Below are 19716 nucleotides of genomic sequence, written 5' to 3' on the forward strand. Positions count from 1 at the left end.
ATCAACAGGCCCCTTAGCCAAGGTGCTGGAGGCCCCAAGCCTGCAGCACTTCTGCACTTACGCTTTTGCGTTCAGATTCCTGTGTGGCCCATGATAGAGATAGACTCTTAGTTTGTTGCTGTTCACACGTTTCTCGACCTCATTTTTCCAATGATGGATGAGGGAAGCAGGACAGACAATTAGTGTTCCATGGGAAGTAAAGTCAGAGGAGTCTTGAGGTGGGGGAAAGAAATCGATACCTAGTTACATTCATTAAATAGCCTTTAACTTCTTTAGGGCATTATCTTTCTCTTGACTTGCTTTTCCCATTTAATCAATATTTTTAACTGTTGATCTTATTTCTACACAGAGCCGACAGCAGAATAGGAAATGGAAGAGATGATCTTTAAAGTCAAAACACTTAATTATTTATTTTCCCCTATAAAAGTGTCAGACAGAAAAGAGGCTTAAAGAGCAATGCCCTTTCACAGAATGGCCAGGACTAGAACTGAATCATTTCCTTCTGAGTTGGTTTGTTACAGGGCGGTGTTATTATTTTTTCTGAAAAGCATAAAACGTACCTCTATGTTAAAATCTAAGTACAAATTACTATTTGTCAATTAAAACACACATATGTAAGTATAAACGTCCTCTTTCAAGGTGAGCGAACATCAGTTTAGAATCATGAAGTGATGGATAGTGTACCTTCGCCCTCATCTCTGTGTGTCTGTGTGTTACTCTACACATGCTGTCACTCCACTAGGAGTGAGGATCCAGCTGTAGTGCTCATCAGAGGCCCTGAGGGCAGAGGACCACAGACTTCTGTCTATCTAACCAACTCAGGACAACCGTACTTGTGTACATGGTAACTTACATGTGGTTATCTATACATAACATAAAGGATTTTAAAAATATGAGTGAAGTTACTACATTTTAAAAACTTGGCTAAGATAAAATAGAAATTGTCTATCATCTGGAAGTTTCAGAAATATGGAAAATGGCTTCCACTATGGAAGCTAAAATGTGAATTTTTGACAGATCTCCCTTAAAAACCCTAATACATTAATTTGGATCTACCCTGGAGTTTAGTAAAATAATAAGTACTAGGATCAAACTAAGACTTCCAGAGAGGTAACCTTCTTAAGTTTTTTCTAATCACAGATCAAAAGAAATTTAGATTAAAAGGAAAAAATGATCAGTTATAATTAGCATATTCAGCATCCGAAAGAATACCACAGGAAAGCAATGTGATACTGGCTTCCTAGTAGATCAATTCAATATGACCAAAAGTGTCCTTCTGTAGCTTGAAAGTTTCCCCTCCCAGCTGGTTCATATGACATAGGAAGTGGCATCAGGCACTTTTACCTACCATCTTTAGAAAGCCATGTCAGAGCTATGTTTTCATCCCTTTTTTGGCTTTTCTCCTGATTTTTTTGGGTTAGTATGAGTGCAATCATTGTCAGGGTTTTTCCTAAGCCCATATCGTCTGCTGGAAAATAAAAACACAATCAAGATAGTGAATTACTTAGGGTAAAGAATGGACACAACTTCAGTAGAAGCCACCATAGACATTGACCCCTGTTCTCTCTGAGGCCAATGCCATTTTAGTCCCTATTCTTTGCCAACCCCAGTGGGTTCTTTATCTTCTTTGTTAAAATGAACCCTACCTCTTGCTACTTAGAGAACTAAGCCAGATATTTAGTACAACTCTTTTAACAATTAAATCTTAAAATATAGATCTCATTCTAGTCTCCATGATACACTGTTACCTAACAGTGTATCAACTGATAACTATTCCTGCTTGATGTCATTGTCTAGTCTTTTTATCTGTCACCTCCAAAAGCAAAAAGCAAGAGAAAACAAAACGAAAAACCTAGCAGACATTTCCCACCATTTACTTTTCTGGTGCTATCATACTTCTGGACTTCAAGAATTAACTTTAGCTGGGCACAGTGGTGTGCACCTATAGTCACAGCACTCAGGAGACAAGAGGCAGGATGATCACTTGAGCCCAGGAGTTCAGCACCAGCCTGGGCCACAAAATGAGACCTCATTTCAAAAAAAAAGAAAAGAAAAGTTAAATTTCAAACAGTTCTCCATGGTCTTAATTTATTCATCCAAGTTCATAATTTAACACTTCTTGGGTACTATCATTGTGCCAGTCCCTAGTCACTGAGCTTATCTAATTTACTCATCATATTCTATTCTGTACTATTTCCTTGTCTTATTAGATTAAGACACTGAGACTCAGTCATCAGGCTATTATATTCACTTAAAATAACCATCCTTATAGATCAGAAATTGAATGTCAGAGAATGGGCTACAATTTGAATTCTGGGTCTACCACTGTGCAGAAGAAGAGTCAACATAACAAGTCTGTCCACTAACTTCTGAGAGGCCTACTTACAAAGTGGGTCCTTGGCTGCTGTCTGGGAACTCAGATTTAGGAAGGCTTCTCACCATTTCAGAACTGATAAGAGTGGAGCAAACTGTCTAACCATTTGTACAGACAATATGGCTCATGCCAAACACCTGCTTTCTTGCTGGAAGTATGGAATTTCGGTAAACCACCAGACTATAAAACTGCCTATGTAACCAAAACCCTGAGCACTGAATCCCTAGCAGGTTTCTCTGGCTAGAAACATTTTACATATGTTGTCACAACTGTTGAGAAATTAAGTGTGACCCATGTGACTTCACCAGGAGAAGACTGCAGAAGCTGGTGCCTGATCTCCCCTGGATTATGCCCCAGGTGCCTCTTCCTTTTGTTAATTTTGATGTGCATCCTTTACTGTAATAAAGCAGAGCTGTGAGTATGCCAATATGCTATGAGACCTACTAACAAATCACTGAGCCCTTGTCAGAAGCATCTGATGACATTAGGCAGCCATGGTTCCTTCCAGTGCTGGGTAAAAAAAAGTTAAGATCAGTTGGTGACATGGCTGTGGCCACTGCTGCTGGAAATTTGGCCTCCAGCCTGGGAAGCTACAACTCCCAGAGAGTCCCACAGAAAACGCTCCTCTGCCTAATCAACTAGAATTAGCCACAACTGCTTCTAATCACACCTCTTCCTAGAGCTGTGTACTTCTGAGCAAGTTGATTAATATTTCTAGACTTTAGTTTCTTCATCTGTAAAAGGGGAATCACAGCACCTGCCTCATGGAGTTGTGGAAGGGATCAAATGAAATAACACATTTAGTATGATGCCTAAACATTCAATAACTGTTGGTTCTTACCATCAAAGCAAACTTACCCAGAATTCCACCCTGTGGCTTTTGACTTTCCCGCCATAGTAACCAGGCTAACGCCTGCTTCTGGTGTAGTAGCAGAGGGACCTGACATAGGTAACAATTAAATATGAAGTACAAATTCTTAATGAAAAGCTGTATCAGATCCAGGCTGCACAGACTCCACCCTCACTTTTATTTTTTACAAGCAATCCCTCTAATATACTAGTTATCATCTTATAAGCTGTTCATCAGTCCTTCCAAGTTTAGGCTGTGGCTTACATTCAGCATTTCTATTCTTTTACTGGTTCATGACAAATAGCAATTCTTTTGCATCCTTGTGGCACCCAGTGAGAGTCCTGATTTGTCTGCTTAATTAGTCAAAGTCAGTTTTTACTACTTGCAGTCAAGACCTCTGAGTGCTCATCCTATTTTCACTAACCATTCTGTTGACTTTTCTGATTATCTCTTAAATCTGACTCTCCTCTTTAACCAACATGCCAATTTGCATTGCTAGTCATAAATTCAAACAGTCCTTTAACTGGATACTTCTTCCTGCACCAGTCTACCTTTTAAGTTGTGAGAAAATTAATCTTCCTTAAACAATTCTGCTCAAAATTCTGCATTAATTCCATCATGTATTTTGAGTTACTCAAATCAAATTCATTCACCAAATGCCACAGCAAGGAGTCTCCCTTCTCAGAACATCACCTGCTCCTCCCAGCTCACGAACTAATGATTTCTGATCATTTATTGATATCAATGTCTATATTTACCCTCTACCCACCACTCCCTCTAATTGTCTAATTGCAGTGTTTTGTTTTTGTTCACTCTGCTATCTAAAGACTTACAGCTTCTTTAAGGCAAAGTAGGCAGGCAACAGATAATTACTGCCCTAGAATGACATTTCCTTTAATTCCTTTTGTACTTTGTATATTATGTACAGCACATTAAAAGGCACACTAACACTGCCTTACAGTCACTTTCTAATTGTTTTATATATGTTGCACGTGCACTTAAACCCCTACTGGTTCACTGCAAATAGCAGTTCTTTGGCATCCTCGTGGCACCTACCAAAATTCAAAAAGTGGATCTTTTGGTACTATAAAAATTTATTACTTTGTGACTTAAAAAAGGAGGGTTTTGCACCAGGCACTATGATGCACACTTGTATACCCAGTGACTTAGGAGTGTGAGGCAATTTAGTAAGACCCTGTCTCAAAATAAAAAATAAAAAGGGCTGAGGATGTAGTTTAGTGGTAGAGTACCCCTAGGTTCAATTTCTGTACCAAAAAGTAAAAAAAAAGAGGGTTTTGTTTCTGTTCTTTACACTATTCATACATGAAAGGAGAAAATATTGCAGGGAAAGTCACTAAAGCCTCTATTTGTAGAAAAGGTACATAAGGAGAGGACTTTATTGGGCAGTTTCACAGTGGTCTCTCTCTTCAGGGGGCCTGGGGGGCTGTTAAGAGATACTCTGTACCATGAGTCTTCACTGGCTCACCTTCAAGCCAGGTGGATCTTCTGCTACTACTGTTTCACCAGGACGTGACTCCAGTGATCGATGCAGCTCATCAATGGCTTCACTTGTTATTTTCCATACTGGATGAAGGCGATCTTGGTTCCTAGGGCCTGCATGCAAAAAGGTGTTAACTAAAGATGTCACAAATACTGTGTTCTGGTTAGAGCTACAAAGTCACAATCAAATATTTGCAGGTGACAGATCTGTATTGACTTAATTCTTGCCTTCAATTCACACAGTTTCACAGGCTTCTCTATCTCCATTCTATTTGTTTTGTTAAACCAAATAAACAATAATCATAATAGTACAAAATAATAAAAAGTGTAATAATAAAATAAGGTAACTCATAGTTTTTATTATTATTATTTTGTACATGTGTGTGTGGTGCTAGGGATCTTTGCAAGGGTCTCACACATACTAGGGAAGTGCTCTACCTCTGAGCTATACCCCTAGCCCAATACATGATTTTTTTTTCTAGATAATAATTTCATTAACTAAAATTAAAGTATAAAACTACATTAGAATTAGCAAATTACAAAAAAAAAAAAAAAGAATTAGCAAATTACAAGGGGCATAAAATGTTTAATTAAGGCAAGATAGATTAGAAGGTGTTCTTTCTATATAAAATATTTGTTACAAATCAATATATGCTGGGTACTCAACAGAGATCAAAACAGACAGGACTCCTGACCTCGAAAATCCTGCAACATACAACACTGGCATACAGAATCCAGAACTTAGGGTTTTGAGAGTTGACACAGAATATTACAAAATTTGGTCATGATCTCCTGAGATACAAAAGTTATGTCTCCACATTCACCCTAGAAAAGGTGGTAGAGGAAAAGGTGGTAGAGAAAAATGTAACACCATCCAATATTTTAGGAAGAAAAAAATCCCTGGATGCAAAGAAGAAAATACAGTGACAGAAAAGGTCAGGCTGGAGTTGGCCATTGACATTTGAGTAATCAGGGAGAGATGATTCCTAAAGTGCAGGTCATGAGCTGACTGTATAGGGTACTGCATTACTGTTAGCCCACTCCTTCTGCACAGAGAACTGCTATAGGTGTCTCAGCTGTTTGCAATTAGGAATGAAGCATTCTAAGTAAGAGGTTTCTAGACAAATGAAAATTACTTAAATGTTAAAGTGTTTTAAAAAATACCTTAATGGAATTTTTTCCAGGACATTTCACATACTTTTTACCTTATTAATCTAACATAATTTGGACTAGGAGTGTAGCTCAGTGCTAGAGTGCATGCTCAGCATAAGCAAGGTCTTGGGTTCAACAACAACACAGCAAAAAAAAAAAAAAAAAAAAGAAATAAAAAAGAAAACAAACAAACCTGACATAATTGAATGTTTCCCTAGGTGACTTGGTCACCATTATATTACAGAATGATGCTGTAACATGAAATGCTCTCAAGAGGCCTCCTCTTGAGTCAAGGTGGCTGTGCTGCTAGAACAAGTATGTTTTTCTTTTCCCTTCTAGAGTGACCTTAGCTTCAAATGCCCTACATCTATTTCTCACCCCCTTGTTTATACTGCTTTTCAACTTTTAACATCTCTGGCAATTCTCGGTTGGGAGAAAACTGGCTTTAGATCTCCTCGTTCCTGTGAGCCAGCCAACCTAAGCTCCTGCCTCCTGATTGGTCAGCTAGTTCATCAGATGACATCGTTAAGACTTCACCTGAGATCTTCATTCTGCTGCTACTTCTAAATTCAAAGTTGTTCATGAGGGAAACACTTAGGTAAGCAGGTGGGTAAGTCACTGGTCTTCACTTACATCAGTTATCTGCTCTGCCTTCACACACATACCCCAAATCGCACCCCTACAGAGGAAAGAATAAAAATACAATCCGCTGCTCTTCCTGCCTCATGATGATGTTAGCCAGAGTATTCATTCACAAGCAATGCCTAGGTGACTCCTATTTCCCAGCCACTGGGCTGACTGATGAGCACACAGTGGTACCAGGGAGATGCTCCCTGGCCTCACCAAGATCTAAGTAACACCATGATCTTTAATATATGAGTAATTTTCAATTCAAGAGTGATTCCCCCAAAACTGAAGGTCAAATGTTTTCACTGGTATGTGGAAGTGAAATCACAATAAAGGGGGAGGGGAAGAAGAGAAATTCAGTAGATTAGACAAAGGGGAACAAAATGAAGGGGGAATAGGAATAAGAAAAACAGTAAAATGAATATAACATAATTTTCCTATGTACACATATGAAAATGCCCACATGAATCCCACCATGTGCCCACCCACAAGAACAGGGTCCTAATTTGATTTGAATAAGATATATTCCAGGCTTATATAATTTTATAAAAATGGGTTTATTGTCACGTATAACTAAGAAGAACCAATTAAAAAAAAGAAAGAATGGTTTCTCCCTCCTCACAGACACAAAGACATCTGCTAGGTGGCATTTAACTCATAGGGGTAGCACTTCACAGCAGGGCCAGGTCCTGGGATCTTACCTCCAGAGCACTGGCTGAGTCTTCCAGCAGTGACCTGGCAGTCTGCCTGTAGCCTTACAGGACCCAGAGGCTGGAGATCATGACCCAGAAGAGGCTCAGAAGACACCACGTGAGGAGGGGCAGAAGTGTTTTTGGTGAGGGTACTCTGTTGTACTTGAGTGTTACTCTTCTCATTAGTTCCTGCTCAAGATACAAAGGAAGAATCAATTAAAGTACAGAAAAGCAAGTGAAGGGACTGTATGTATGGAGGAGAGGGTGGGATCACTGCCATTCCAATAAGCTAGGGAAGGCTTCCCAGAGAACACAATATTTTAACAGTGCTTAAGCAATAAGAGGTTAGTCCACAGGAAGTAGAGGAAAGTTTTTATAAAGGATAGGAAAAGAAAGTCTAGAAGCAAATAAGATGGGAAGGTAAATGAATCAATACATTCTTTATCAAAAGTCTCCCATAAGGTTCACAAAAACCCTGGGTTCTGGGGCATAACCTGCTTTACCTTGCTCGGGGGAGAGGGCAAGAGCACTGAGTGCTTCCTCCAACCCCTGGATTTGCTTGAGTAACTTTTCACCTTTGTCTGGAAGAGCCTGGATATTCACCATTGCCAATGTGCTCTGAAAAAACAAATGGATTGATAAAGTTGCTAGAGGGGTAACTTCAGATTTAAAAAAGTCTAGCCTGCCAGAATGCTGAAAGGATGGTCATTTAAGCATGTGTGTAAAAATCATGATTTTTTTTTTTTAAGTTCAGCTCGCTTACTAGCCCTGAAAATATAAGGATAGGAAAAGGCTGAAACTTAACATCCACTTATAAAACCTTCCCAACCAACATACTGAATTCTTCTGTAAGGGTCCCCTATTTACCCACAGCAAGTGATGTTCTGACCTTAGAAATGAAGCACAAGTCAAGAGTTACCTTCTTTTGTTTCAGTTGTGTTGTAAGGTACACTCGCTGAGCAGCTGAGTCAGAGGATTCTACCTTCTTGGAAACATCTGAAGCAGTAGATATTTTTCTTTGCATACTTTGAACAGGAAGTTGAAGGTTCTCTGTTTTCTGTGAATTCATAGTCAAGTCAAAGAGCAGGGGGCTTCCTGGTATACAGGAAACATCATCTTCCTCACTTTCACCACTGCTGGAGGCAGCATGGCGCCCCTCTCCCAGGGAAAGCCCTGGTGCTGCTTGTCCTTTAGGAGCAGGTCCCTGAGTCTCAGAGGGTGCCTGGAAATGTCTCTGGGGCAGCCTTTTCTGGAAGGTCTGCATGCCTGGGCCATCCTTTGCCTTTGCTTCTTTAGCCTCCAAGTTCTTGATGTGCCCCTTGCTGAGGGCCTCCCCTTTCTGGGGCTGACTTCCTGGGTTCTGACCATGAAACTTATGAGGCAAAAGTTGGGTTTCCTTTTCTCTTGAAGATTCTGATTTGTTTTGGACATCTTTACTCTCACCATCTGACTTCTGAGGAGATGCAGATGGTCCTCTCAGTTCATTCCCTAGGTGCTGTCTGTATGTAATTCCTTTAGTTTCCTCTGTTCTCTGCTGTTGCTGCTTCTCTTGAACTTCAGATTGCTTTTTCTTTATCACTAGACCAGAGGAGACCTCTTTCTCCACCCAGCAGTTAGATTCGGGCTTTTGATCCAAGGGCTGATCTCCCTTTTCCCTTGACTTCTTACCAGCCATATTTTCCTCCCCTTCCCCTTTGACAAACTGTTTCCAGAGAGCTGGTTTTTGATTCTTGTCAAGCACTTTGAATGGGTTTCTTGGCAGGCTGGAAGGATGAGGAAATGGCTCAGATGCATACTGAGATTTATTGGCTATAGGATCTTCTTTAGAATTAGGATCCTAAGGACAATGAAAATAATTAATCATAATATAAAATATTAATATAACCATCTTATTTAGAAAGTCTTTTTTCAGAGGAAATGGAAATAGTAACAGTAAAAGCAGTAAAAGTAGTTCAATATTTCTAAACACTTCTGCATCTAAATAATAATAGATGCCAAACTCACAAAAAATAGTTTCTTAACTTTCAACTCATGGTTCCTTCTCTGTCCATAATCATGCTTTTCCAGGCCCTGAGGGAAAGTAGGGACTAAAGCAAAGCGCTTTTACAATCACAATAGTCACAAGGTATTCTTTTCAGTAAAACCTATTCTCTCAAGATGAACTTTTCCCCAACCTAAATACTGTTCTGCTATGCTCACTTTGATTTTGGCTTTCTGAAGGTTTACTTGGAAGAATCCAGAATCATATGTTCAAGCCATATCTCTGCTAAAACAAGTCTCACTGCCTCTCTAAACCTAGTTCCCCTAGATATCTGTAAGACCTCTCCTAGTTTTAACATTCTAGAAGCTTATGAAATTATACTTAGCCTATCCCAATATCAAGTAGGTACCGATTTGTAAGAAAACAGGGAAGTTAGCCAAGAAACTCTATAATCTCTTTTCTAAATAGGAGAATACTAATTGTACTTAAAAACCCTTGAAAATATTTAAGTGAAAGAGGAGGCAAATAATTAAATTTTGAATATAACAAATGGTCCTTTGAATTAAGAGTCCCTCTGGGTCTACCTTGCTTAAAGTCTTTCGGAGACAGTTTGATGATAAGCAACCAGTTAATAAGACTTCAGGGTCTTTTCAGTCAATACCATGTATTAAACAGTCTTAACATATGAGTTTTGAAAACATATGAATAATCCCTACCTGCCATGGAATACTTCCACACCAGCGTTTCCCCTCTGCCTTGCTTTTAGTGCATCGGAAGAATAATCTAATGAAGTATAAAACATAAGTAATTACAACTACGAAAATCCTTAAAAGAAGAGATGAGTTTATTTTTAATCCAAGAAAACATCTGGCAACTATTTGATCATGGTTTTGGGAGATCAATTGAAACCAATCATTTTTATATACACATAAAAAAGCATAGGATATTTTTAAGGGCTAGGAAGGCAAAGATGACCTGGTAACCAGAGAAAGCAGACAGTGTTGTTCTTTTTACTCTATAAACAATGATTGAAATGGAGACATTGATCAGCAATAGCTGCCAAAATCAGAAAAAGATAACCAGACACTGTGTGTGCTGGAAGGGAGACCACAATACTACCTAAAAATAGATGCTGCAAAAACAAAAACAAAAATAAAACAAAAAGCCCAACAAACTAAAAACAAACCCAAATGAGATCAAACTTCCAGATCCAATCACCAACTCACAGAAAATACAAACAGAAGAACATGTAAAACTAAATCATGGGGGAATAGAATGTGCGTAGTCTTGACACTGGGAAAAGCTATAGGATCTGATTCCTTCAACAAACTACAATGTATTTTCTCATTATTCCCAACTATGCTTTGTCCTTTGTATATAATGATTAATAATGATATTATTATTAATGATTTATAATGATAAATAAAGTAGAACCAACTGATTTTTTTTCATTACCAAAAATGATTCCTAAAAACTATGAATCAGTTAAGAGTTTTAAAAGTACATATTTGTTTAAATAGGTAATATACTCAAACAAAAGCATAAAAGGCAGGGAAAAGCTTGCTTCTTCCATACTTTATCTTCCCCAATCACCTCCCTTCCAATATGTAATCATTCTTATCTTTCTATTCACCTTACCAGATATTCAAATCCATAGTGAAGTAAAAATTATTTTATTTTTTCATCTTTATTTTTATTTTTACAGACCACATTTTGATTCATTGTACACAAATTATTACAATTATTAAAAATCATTAAATTTAAATAAATAGCTCATATGTATATGCAAATATTCAAACATCTGAAAAAATGTGAAGCCTGAAAATACCTCTGGTCCCAATCATTTCAAAAAAGGTATAATCAATCTGTACTAAATATTTTTCTTTTTGGTTTTTTACTTGATATACCTTACAAATTCTTCTCTAAGAATGTATATATGAAGAGCTTCCTCATTCATCTATCTATATGAATCTATCTATTCAACTATTTTTTTTTACAACTGAAGTTTTCCACTTCATGATGTTATATCATTGTTAATTGAACCCCTCCTCATGGACAATGAAATCTTACTGAAAGGATTTCATCAATAGGATCTACTTTAAGCTCAATAATGTAAACTTTCAGAGAAAGAAGAAAATACATATTGAGCACCTATGTGCTGGGCACATTCCTAAAATGCTTTACTTACATTCTTAATTAAATAATCTAGCAAAGTAAAACTGATTGATTAATTTAATTAATCCAGATTAATTAATCTAGACAGGTTTCTCTATTTTTAGGATTAAAAAAACTGCCATTATCAGGGAATGCCTGTTATCTCAGCTACTCACAAAGTTGAAGCAGAAGGATTGCAAGTTTGAGGCCAGACTGGGCAATTTAGTGAGGCCTTATCTCAAAAAAACAAAAACAAAAACAAAAAAAAGAAAAAGAAAAGATTAAAAAGGGCTGGGGATGTAGCTCAGTAATAGAGCACCCTGGGTTCAATCTCCAGTATTGCAAATTGTAAATCCACGAAGATGACAGTAGAAAAGTGGAAATATATTCTCACAGAGAAAGCAAATATTGATTTTAATTAAGGAACAGCTTAATTTCTGCAGTGTATTAATTATTTTTCAGGACAGAGGTTATTAGCAATAATGATGACAAAACCAGCTAGAGGAAACTAGACCTCTTCAATCCTATTCCTCACCCGAAGATAAACCCTCCCTTCTCATTAAAGGTAACTGTCCAACCCAGCACAGCACTGCCAAACATATTCACTTCAGCAAGGCAGAGTCTCTCAAGCTCCACAAACCTCTTCCAGTGCTACCAAACAATTAGCTCTGCACCATCAGACACTGTACTGGACTGTTCCCTATGGCAGTTTCCTCTTCTGTGAAGTAGAAAAAATAACAGTACCTATGCCTTCTGGTCAGTTTGAAGATTAAAAGCATTAATAAATGTAAAGGTAAATCATAAGCTCGCTCTTGCCAATCATTTTGGTTATTTCTTATCCACATTTCTGCTTATGCTGTTCTGCCTACACTTCTTTGTCCTTTTCTCTATTAAAATTTTAAAGGTGACTCACAGTCAAGCTCAAATCTCAGTTCTTCCATGTTCTCAGTGAACTTCTGAACAGGTTATTGGTCTTAGAGTCACATCTGAACACATTCAATTTAGTGCTCTAACAGGCAGGTGGACTGCTCCCCATCTTGCTATGTCTAATGCTTATCCCAACTGTGTCAAAGGACCATTAGGGGTAGAGTCCACATCTTTACATGCTTCATCACTAGAAAAACACAAAGCTAGATTTTTATCTCATTCTTTTACACTAAAATTCAAGATAGAACAAAAATGCAACAGAACTCTTAAGTATTTGAAGAAGGAAACAGAGATGAATGTTTTTGTACATTCATCAAAAGTGAAAAAGGCTTTTCTAAGATGACATAAAACTGTAAAGTTGAGAGATAAAGAATTTAGTAATTTTAACTACATAAAAGTTTTAAAGTTCCATGTGGCAAAAATACTATAAGGAAAATAATATGTAATGGCAACGAGAAAAAGTAATTGCCATAAACATATCACAAAGGGCTGATATTCCTTACAAACAAGACTATTTCACATGTGCATGATACTCTACACCACCCAGTAAATCCTGACTTTATGGATGGGGTTCTTCATGGTTGGTGGAGCTGAGGGCCTTTGCAGAGATCTGGCTCATGCACAATTGCTTTTCTATCATCACTCTACCTATTATATCAGGGTTAGATAGTCTGCAGCTCAATTTTACCCAATCACCAATAACACAGGAGTTTTGCAGACATGCAGGCATTATTAAAAGTAAAATATTCTGAATATCCACTACAACCAGCTATTTAAAGTACTAAACAGGTAAAATGTGTTTTACCTGTTTGTAGACAAAGGAATATTTCCATCTCTTTTGATCCCATGTCTTTGAAAATAACAGTAGATAGAGAAAAAGGAGAGAACTTGAACTTGGGAGGTTGATGACAAGGTCCAACAATTCATATGTCAAGGCAAAAGTTCTTCCCTGTGGTTTTCTGAGTCTATCCTAGTTTTCCTTATTGTCTACACAGAATGCCATGTCTGAAAATCTAGTCAAATGGTGGTGAGTGATGCCATCTGGCGTTTAAATCAAAGAACTACATACAAATGCAGCTATGCCACAGGGTACAGAAAACAGGCATCTTAGTCTTGGCTTAACCCCTACTCCGTTCCTCTGTAGCACTTGTCTCCTGGCTTTGTTAACCTCAGCACAATCTACATAATGATATTAATCCAAGGTAATAAAACACTCAACTTCTTGAACAGAAAACTCAGTTTGTAAGAAGGAAAGGCAGCTCTTCTCAATATCCTTCTCAAAACTCCTGGCTTAATGCCCTTCTTGTTTGCTAAGGAAACCATTATTTATGTTCTTATTTATTTCTGCTTAAATTCTTAGCCTGTACTACCTATCAGGGTGCTTGGTGTTTTTTTGTTTTGTCTTTAATTTGTTGTATGTTGAGAACCATATTTTATTTGTCGAAACACAATCTTTTTTGGGGAGATGGGAGGTACTGGGCACTTTGTCACTGCGCTACATCTCCAGCCCTTTTTATTTTTTATTTTGAGACAGGCTCTCACTAAGTTGCTTAGGACCTCGCTAAATTGCTGAGGCTGGCTTTGAACTCGTAATCCTCCTGTCTCAGCCTCTGGAGTTGCGGGGATTATAGGTGTGCACCACAGCACCTGGTCCAAAATAATCTTTTAAAATCTTTTTATTCTGGATTTGAGCAAAAAGAAAATATTTAGTGTATTCTTTTTTCTTCTATTGCAACACAACGATTACCTCTCAGCCTTATCTACCTGATACAAGGAGTGTTAATGGCAAGTACTCAAGATTCTATCTTCAACCTAGCTCTGTTCAGAGCTGCATTTACTTTTCTAGCTGATTTCACATACACTTCAGACACAATTAGTCCACAGTTATACCTATTAGCAACACATCCAAATCCTGTACTGATGTTACCTTTCCCTCCTTGTCCCACTTAGTATAAAATCATCTCCCAGAAACCACATCTTAACAACTATTTACTGAGCACTAATAAAGTGCCAAACACCAGACTGAGCACACCACACTTTATCTCTCTAAATACTCATAACCCAGGGAAGTCAGGGCTGCCTTGATGACTATTCCAGATGAGAACACAAAGGAAGAAACAAATGGAAATGTCCTACCAGAAAGTGCATCTTATCAACTCTAGTTCTCTATACAAATTTTCTCCTGCCTAACTGCACTCAACTTCACTGCCACTGCCTCAGTTCAGGCCCAAATCTTTCTTTCACTTAGAGAAAGTAGGTATGTTTGGAATCAGCAAGGTTTGAGTCCCAGCAAAGTCACTTCATAACCATGGGACCTCAATTGCTTTCTATACCTCTCTAGTGGTATTTCCTCATCTGCTTATCAAATAGAACTACTGAAACCTATTGCTCAGATGAATATGAAAGATAAAGAGATAACACACCATGTAGTAGGTATTCAATAGTAACTATTATTTCAGCTATTTGCTTCCATATATTCACTTATTAATTACCATGGTCCTTTTAATGCAAATTGGAAATCCTTCGGTTGCCTTCTGCCACCTACAACAGTGTTTCTGTATTGTAGTAGATTCCTAGTGGTATGTAAATGATTTTAAATATCAGGAGTACATCCAGATTTCATGTAATAGAGGCATACCAGACCCACTATAATGATGTAAAGATAAAAATCTTTTAAAATTCCACCTATAACAGCATTGAAAAACATAATAAATGAGGAATAAATTTAACAAAAGGGCATAAAAAACTCTATAATGAAAATGATTTAACAATGCTAAGAGAAACTTTTAAGGTTATAAACAAATGTACCATGTTCACAAATTGAAAAATTCATATTGCTGTCTCTTCTCCAAAAATTGATCTATAGATTCAATGCAATCCCAACAGGATTTTCTGTGAAAATTTAAAACGGTGATCTTACATTTTATATGGAAATACATAGATCCTAGAATAGCCAACTCAATCTTGAAAAAGAATAAAGGTGGAAGATTCACACTATTTTTTATCTGATTGTGGAAGAATATGTAAACAGATCAATGGGACAAACTAGCAACCCCAGAAATAGACCATAATTGTGGGTCAACTGATTTTCTATAAAGATGCTAATGATTTCAATGGAGAAAAGAAAATCTTCAAAATGTGGCACTAAAATAACTGGATAACATATGAAAAAGTAAATGAATTTCTACCCAGAGTATACAAAATTAATTTGAGACAGATTATAGATTTAAATAAAAAAAAATCCCTATCTTTGAAAATCTATCTATTAGAGATATTTGTGATTTTGGCATAGGCAAAGATTTTTAGAAAGAAAATAAAAAGCACAAATCATAAAGTGATGATAAACTAGACTTCAAAAAATTAAAGGGCTGGGGAGATAGCTCAGTTGGTAGAGTGCTTACTGCTTGCCTTGTAAGCACAAGGCCCTGGGTTCGATCCCCAGCACCCAAAAAAATAAATAAATAAAAATAAATAAATAAATAAAATAAATAAAAACTTGTGTTCTTCAAAAAAAAAAAAAAAAAAAGTTAAGAAAAACCAAAGACTGAGAGAAAAAATTCACAATGTCAAAAAACTTATATAAAGAATATAGAAAGAATTACTACTCCTACTCAATTGTGAAAAGACAAATAACAACATTTTTAAAATAGGCAAAAATCCCAAAAGTTATGCTGTATGATTCTATTTATACTACAAATTTGAAAAGACAAAATTTTAGAACTGGAGAACAGATTTATGGTTCCTGGGGGTTAGAGAGAGAGAAAAAGGAGGGTATGGTTACATAAGCAGAACAGAAGAAATTCTGTGGTGAAGGAACTATTCAGCATTGGGACTGAGGTGATGGATATGTGAAACTACAAAATTATATAAAACTAAACACATACAAAGTAGTGTAAGTAAAAACTTATCTTTACAAATAAGATCAGTACAATTTATCAATGTCAATATCCTGGTTGTTTTATAAATGTTAACTACTGGTGGAAACTGGGTAAAGGTTACAGGGGATCTCTGCATTATTTCTTACAAACTGCAAGTGAATTTAAAATCACTCAATGAAAATTTTAATTAAAAGTAGGCAAATATTTAAACAGATATTTCACTGAAGATTTTCTGAAAGTGAGTAAGTGCAAAAAACAAATGATGGCACATTCATAAATGGAATTCAACTTAGTAATAAAAATGAACTATTGTTGGGTACAGTGGCACACAACTGTAATCCCAGTGACTCGGGAGGCTAAGGAAAGAGAATCTCAAATTCAAACCCAGACTCAGCAACTTAGCAAGGCCCTAAGCAACTCAGTGAGACTATGTCTCTAATAAAGTATAAAAAGGGGCTGGGGATGTGGCTTGGTGGCTAAGCACCCTTGAGTTCAATCTCTGGTACCAAGAAAGGAAAAAGAAAAAAAAAATGAACTACTGTCACACAATATGAATAAATTTATTCATGTGCTCAGGTGCAAGGGCACATAAAGTATAATTTAATTGATGTGAAGTTCAGAAACATGCAAAACAAATCTCAGATGATGAAAACCAAAACTGATTGCTGAGTGGAAAGGGGTAGAAATAACTAGAATGGAGAAAATGGTAGTTACTGGGATGATATCTTGAGTTGGAGCTTAGTTTTATGGGTGGGTGCACACATTTCTCAAAACTCAACTAATTGAACTCAAGACCTATCTTACTATACATGTAAATCAATTAAGGAAACCGCAGTTCGGGAAGTACTCCTGTATGTAAAACTTGTGAAGTTGGTACTTTATTGTCTACGTTGGGGTAAGAGAGTCAGAAATCTAAAAAAATACAAATTCTGAATGTATAAAATATTATACAAAGACCATCATATCTTAGACTCTGCTTTCCTGTCAACCTTATGTCCTGAAGTCCCCCCTTAAACATCTGCTCAACTGGGATTGGGTCTGTACTCAGAAGTAGAGTGTGTGCTTAGTATGTGCAAGGCCTTGGATTCAATCCCCATCACTTTAATAAATAAATCTATACAGACTTCCCTGCCTTTCCCAATCCCTATATAAAGGAAATTATTGAGTTAATGTTTGTTAGACCTTTTTACATACTACCTGGTTCTATTACCAGAACTAAATGTTGATGAGTTAGTGGCTATTAGCTCCCTTCGAGGTAGAGCAGTCCATCCAGAAAGTAATCACAAGTCAGGCTTCTCAGATTAACAAGTCGCTCTACTGTTACGGAGTAACAGCCCAGAAGATACTTGATGCATATGAAAATGCTGTTTATTTTTCAACAGTGACTTTTAAAGAACAATGCAAAACTATCTCAGTTGCAACTCTTTGGGATGAAGGGGAATAAAAAGCTGTTCCTTTTGGATACTTACCTGTATTTTTTCTTGCCCTGTGGTACAAACAAACCCTGAAGCTCTACCACAAAGTCCTCATGCAATAAACAATGAGAAGCAGGAATGCTAGATAGGAAAAAAAAAGAACATTTTAAGAGACAAGAACTACAGCAACATCCTAAAGTAAATTAAAAAACTAAAACTATTGTTTAACCAAGAATCCATACAGAGCCTCTAATGGGTTTGTAAATCCCACACATTGCTCTTATCTATGTGCTTTTTTTTCTAAGCAAAGGGTCAATTCCATAGCTTCCAATTCTTTCCACTTCCTCAAATAAAGCATGACAATTAATATTTTTCTCTTTTTTTGGGAACTGGGGGTTGAACCCAGGACTGTGGGGCAGATGCTTTGCCACTGAGCTATATCCCAGTCCTATCTTTTTCTTGAAGACTCAAATGTTTACAATTGCACTGAGTTATATGACCTCTACACTGCAACACCCACCAAGAATGACTGAAGTCTAAACTTAGTTGTGAGGCCCTACATGAATTTTCCTTAGGTTCTTCCATTAATCTTTATCCTTTAATAACCTATTAGCTGTCACATAGCATTATTTACATGCCTACCTCTAACAATATGCAACTAATTTACTTCTTGTCTGGCATAAACAAACTACTCACTCCTTCCAACTTACTAGGGAACAAATTAAATATGTATAAAATTAAAGAGTAAACAGGTTTGTGTGACGGTCTAAAGTACTCTCCCATGACTAGTGAAATTTTTTGACCTATATTCTGGTTATTGGACATATTCCAAATATGTCACATTTATCAAATATTTGTCCTCAAGTGAACTAGTACAGTACTAATTTGTAAAGCAGTACATTTGTATAAATGGCATGCTATATAAGAGCATGTTTCTCTTAATGTAAAACTGAGTCTTATGCCATCAACATTAAATCCTGTGAACCTGAACATGGTTTTATCTCTCAAAATCCATGCTGGGTACTGAATATAAGAGGCTCAGTATATTTAGAAACTAGAAATAAATAGTAAAGAGCCAGGTGTGGTACTGCATGCCTGTAATCCCACGACTTGGAAGGATGAGGCAGAACAATCACAAATTCAAGGTCAGCCTCATCAACTTAGTGAGATCCTGTCTCAAAATAAAAATAAAAAGGAGTGTACCTCAGTGCCCTGGGTTCAATCCCAAAACACCAAAACAAACAGACAAACAAAAATCCAGTAAATTCTGATACAATGACATGTTGTTGATCTAAGATAGCCTGAGTATATTTTATTGATTCCTTCTATCTTAACATTTGACTCTGCTTTACTCAAATACTAAAATCATTTTGTATTAAACTGGCTTCCAGTAATTTCTTTAAGACAGCAACAACAACAACAAAAAAAACTTTTTAGGGGGCTTAAAAAAATATTTTCTGTAAAAATCTGAAAATGTATACAAAGTCTGACTTAGTTTCAAAACAAAACAAAGATACAAATCATATAATTCATGGAAGGGAAACATGAGAAGTTAAACATGTTAAAAGGATACTTATTTTCTACTACTAATTTTCTACTACTAATATTTTCTACTACTAGTATTCATTATATGCTTTACATGGTAAGAAAATAACTTTACCAAGTTAAACTCAATAGAGGGCAGGAAGAAATGTTTGATGATGTGATAATTTTAAGTTCACTTAAGAAAATGTAGGCACCTGGTGTTATAAAACAACTCTCAAGATTAGTATTAACTTTTCTCACTTTAGAGAAGATGCTTAGCGTTTTTTCAAGTCTGTAAACCTGAGTACTGATGTTTCTTTCAGCACTAATCCCTAAAGAAACATATTTCTTTGGATTATCGCTACCACTATTTAGAAGCAGAGTCCTATTTTAAAAGGACTGTACATCTCATGACAAGTGTTTTAACTTCAAATATTTAAAAACCAGTACGGCCTAAAACTAGGGCATAACAGGAACAAATTATTTTGTAACCAGGCCTACTGTTTGCCCTGACTTCTTGAAAGGAAGGATGAGTGTCTACGCAGAACAGAGTGGTTACGGCCAGACAGGTGACCAGAAACCAAACACTGCACGAGGCAGGAGAGACTGGAAGGATCCAAACAGAGTGGGATCTTTCGTTTT

General features: G+C 36.8%; 1 protein-coding gene across 4 annotated transcripts in view; it reads right to left on the reverse strand.

Annotated features, from left to right (window-relative positions):
• Nucleotides 1-19716, reverse strand: part of Ttf2 (transcription termination factor 2) — a 38946-nt gene that overhangs the window by 18692 nt on the left and 538 nt on the right. For 3 of the 4 annotated variants that reach the window (XM_047515800.1, XM_047515818.1, XM_047515825.1), the window contains exons 3-11: nt 17605-17691; nt 9893-9959; nt 8115-9032; nt 7699-7813; nt 7205-7384; nt 4711-4838; nt 3233-3314; nt 1349-1468; nt 62-212 (exon numbers count right to left, since the gene is read on the reverse strand). In XM_047515800.1, coding sequence (XP_047371756.1) covers nt 62-212; nt 1349-1468; nt 3233-3314; nt 4711-4838; nt 7205-7384; nt 7699-7813; nt 8115-9032; nt 9893-9959; nt 17605-17691 — 1848 coding nt within the window. The remainder of the gene's footprint in view (nt 1-61; nt 213-1348; nt 1469-3232; nt 3315-4710; nt 4839-7204; nt 7385-7698; nt 7814-8114; nt 9033-9892; nt 9960-17604; nt 17692-19716) is intronic. The other variant, XM_047515807.1, reaches the window with a different exon arrangement.

This window comes from Sciurus carolinensis, chromosome 1, assembly GCF_902686445.1.
Source record: "Sciurus carolinensis chromosome 1, mSciCar1.2, whole genome shotgun sequence".
NCBI lineage: Eukaryota > Metazoa > Chordata > Mammalia > Rodentia > Sciuridae > Sciurus > Sciurus carolinensis.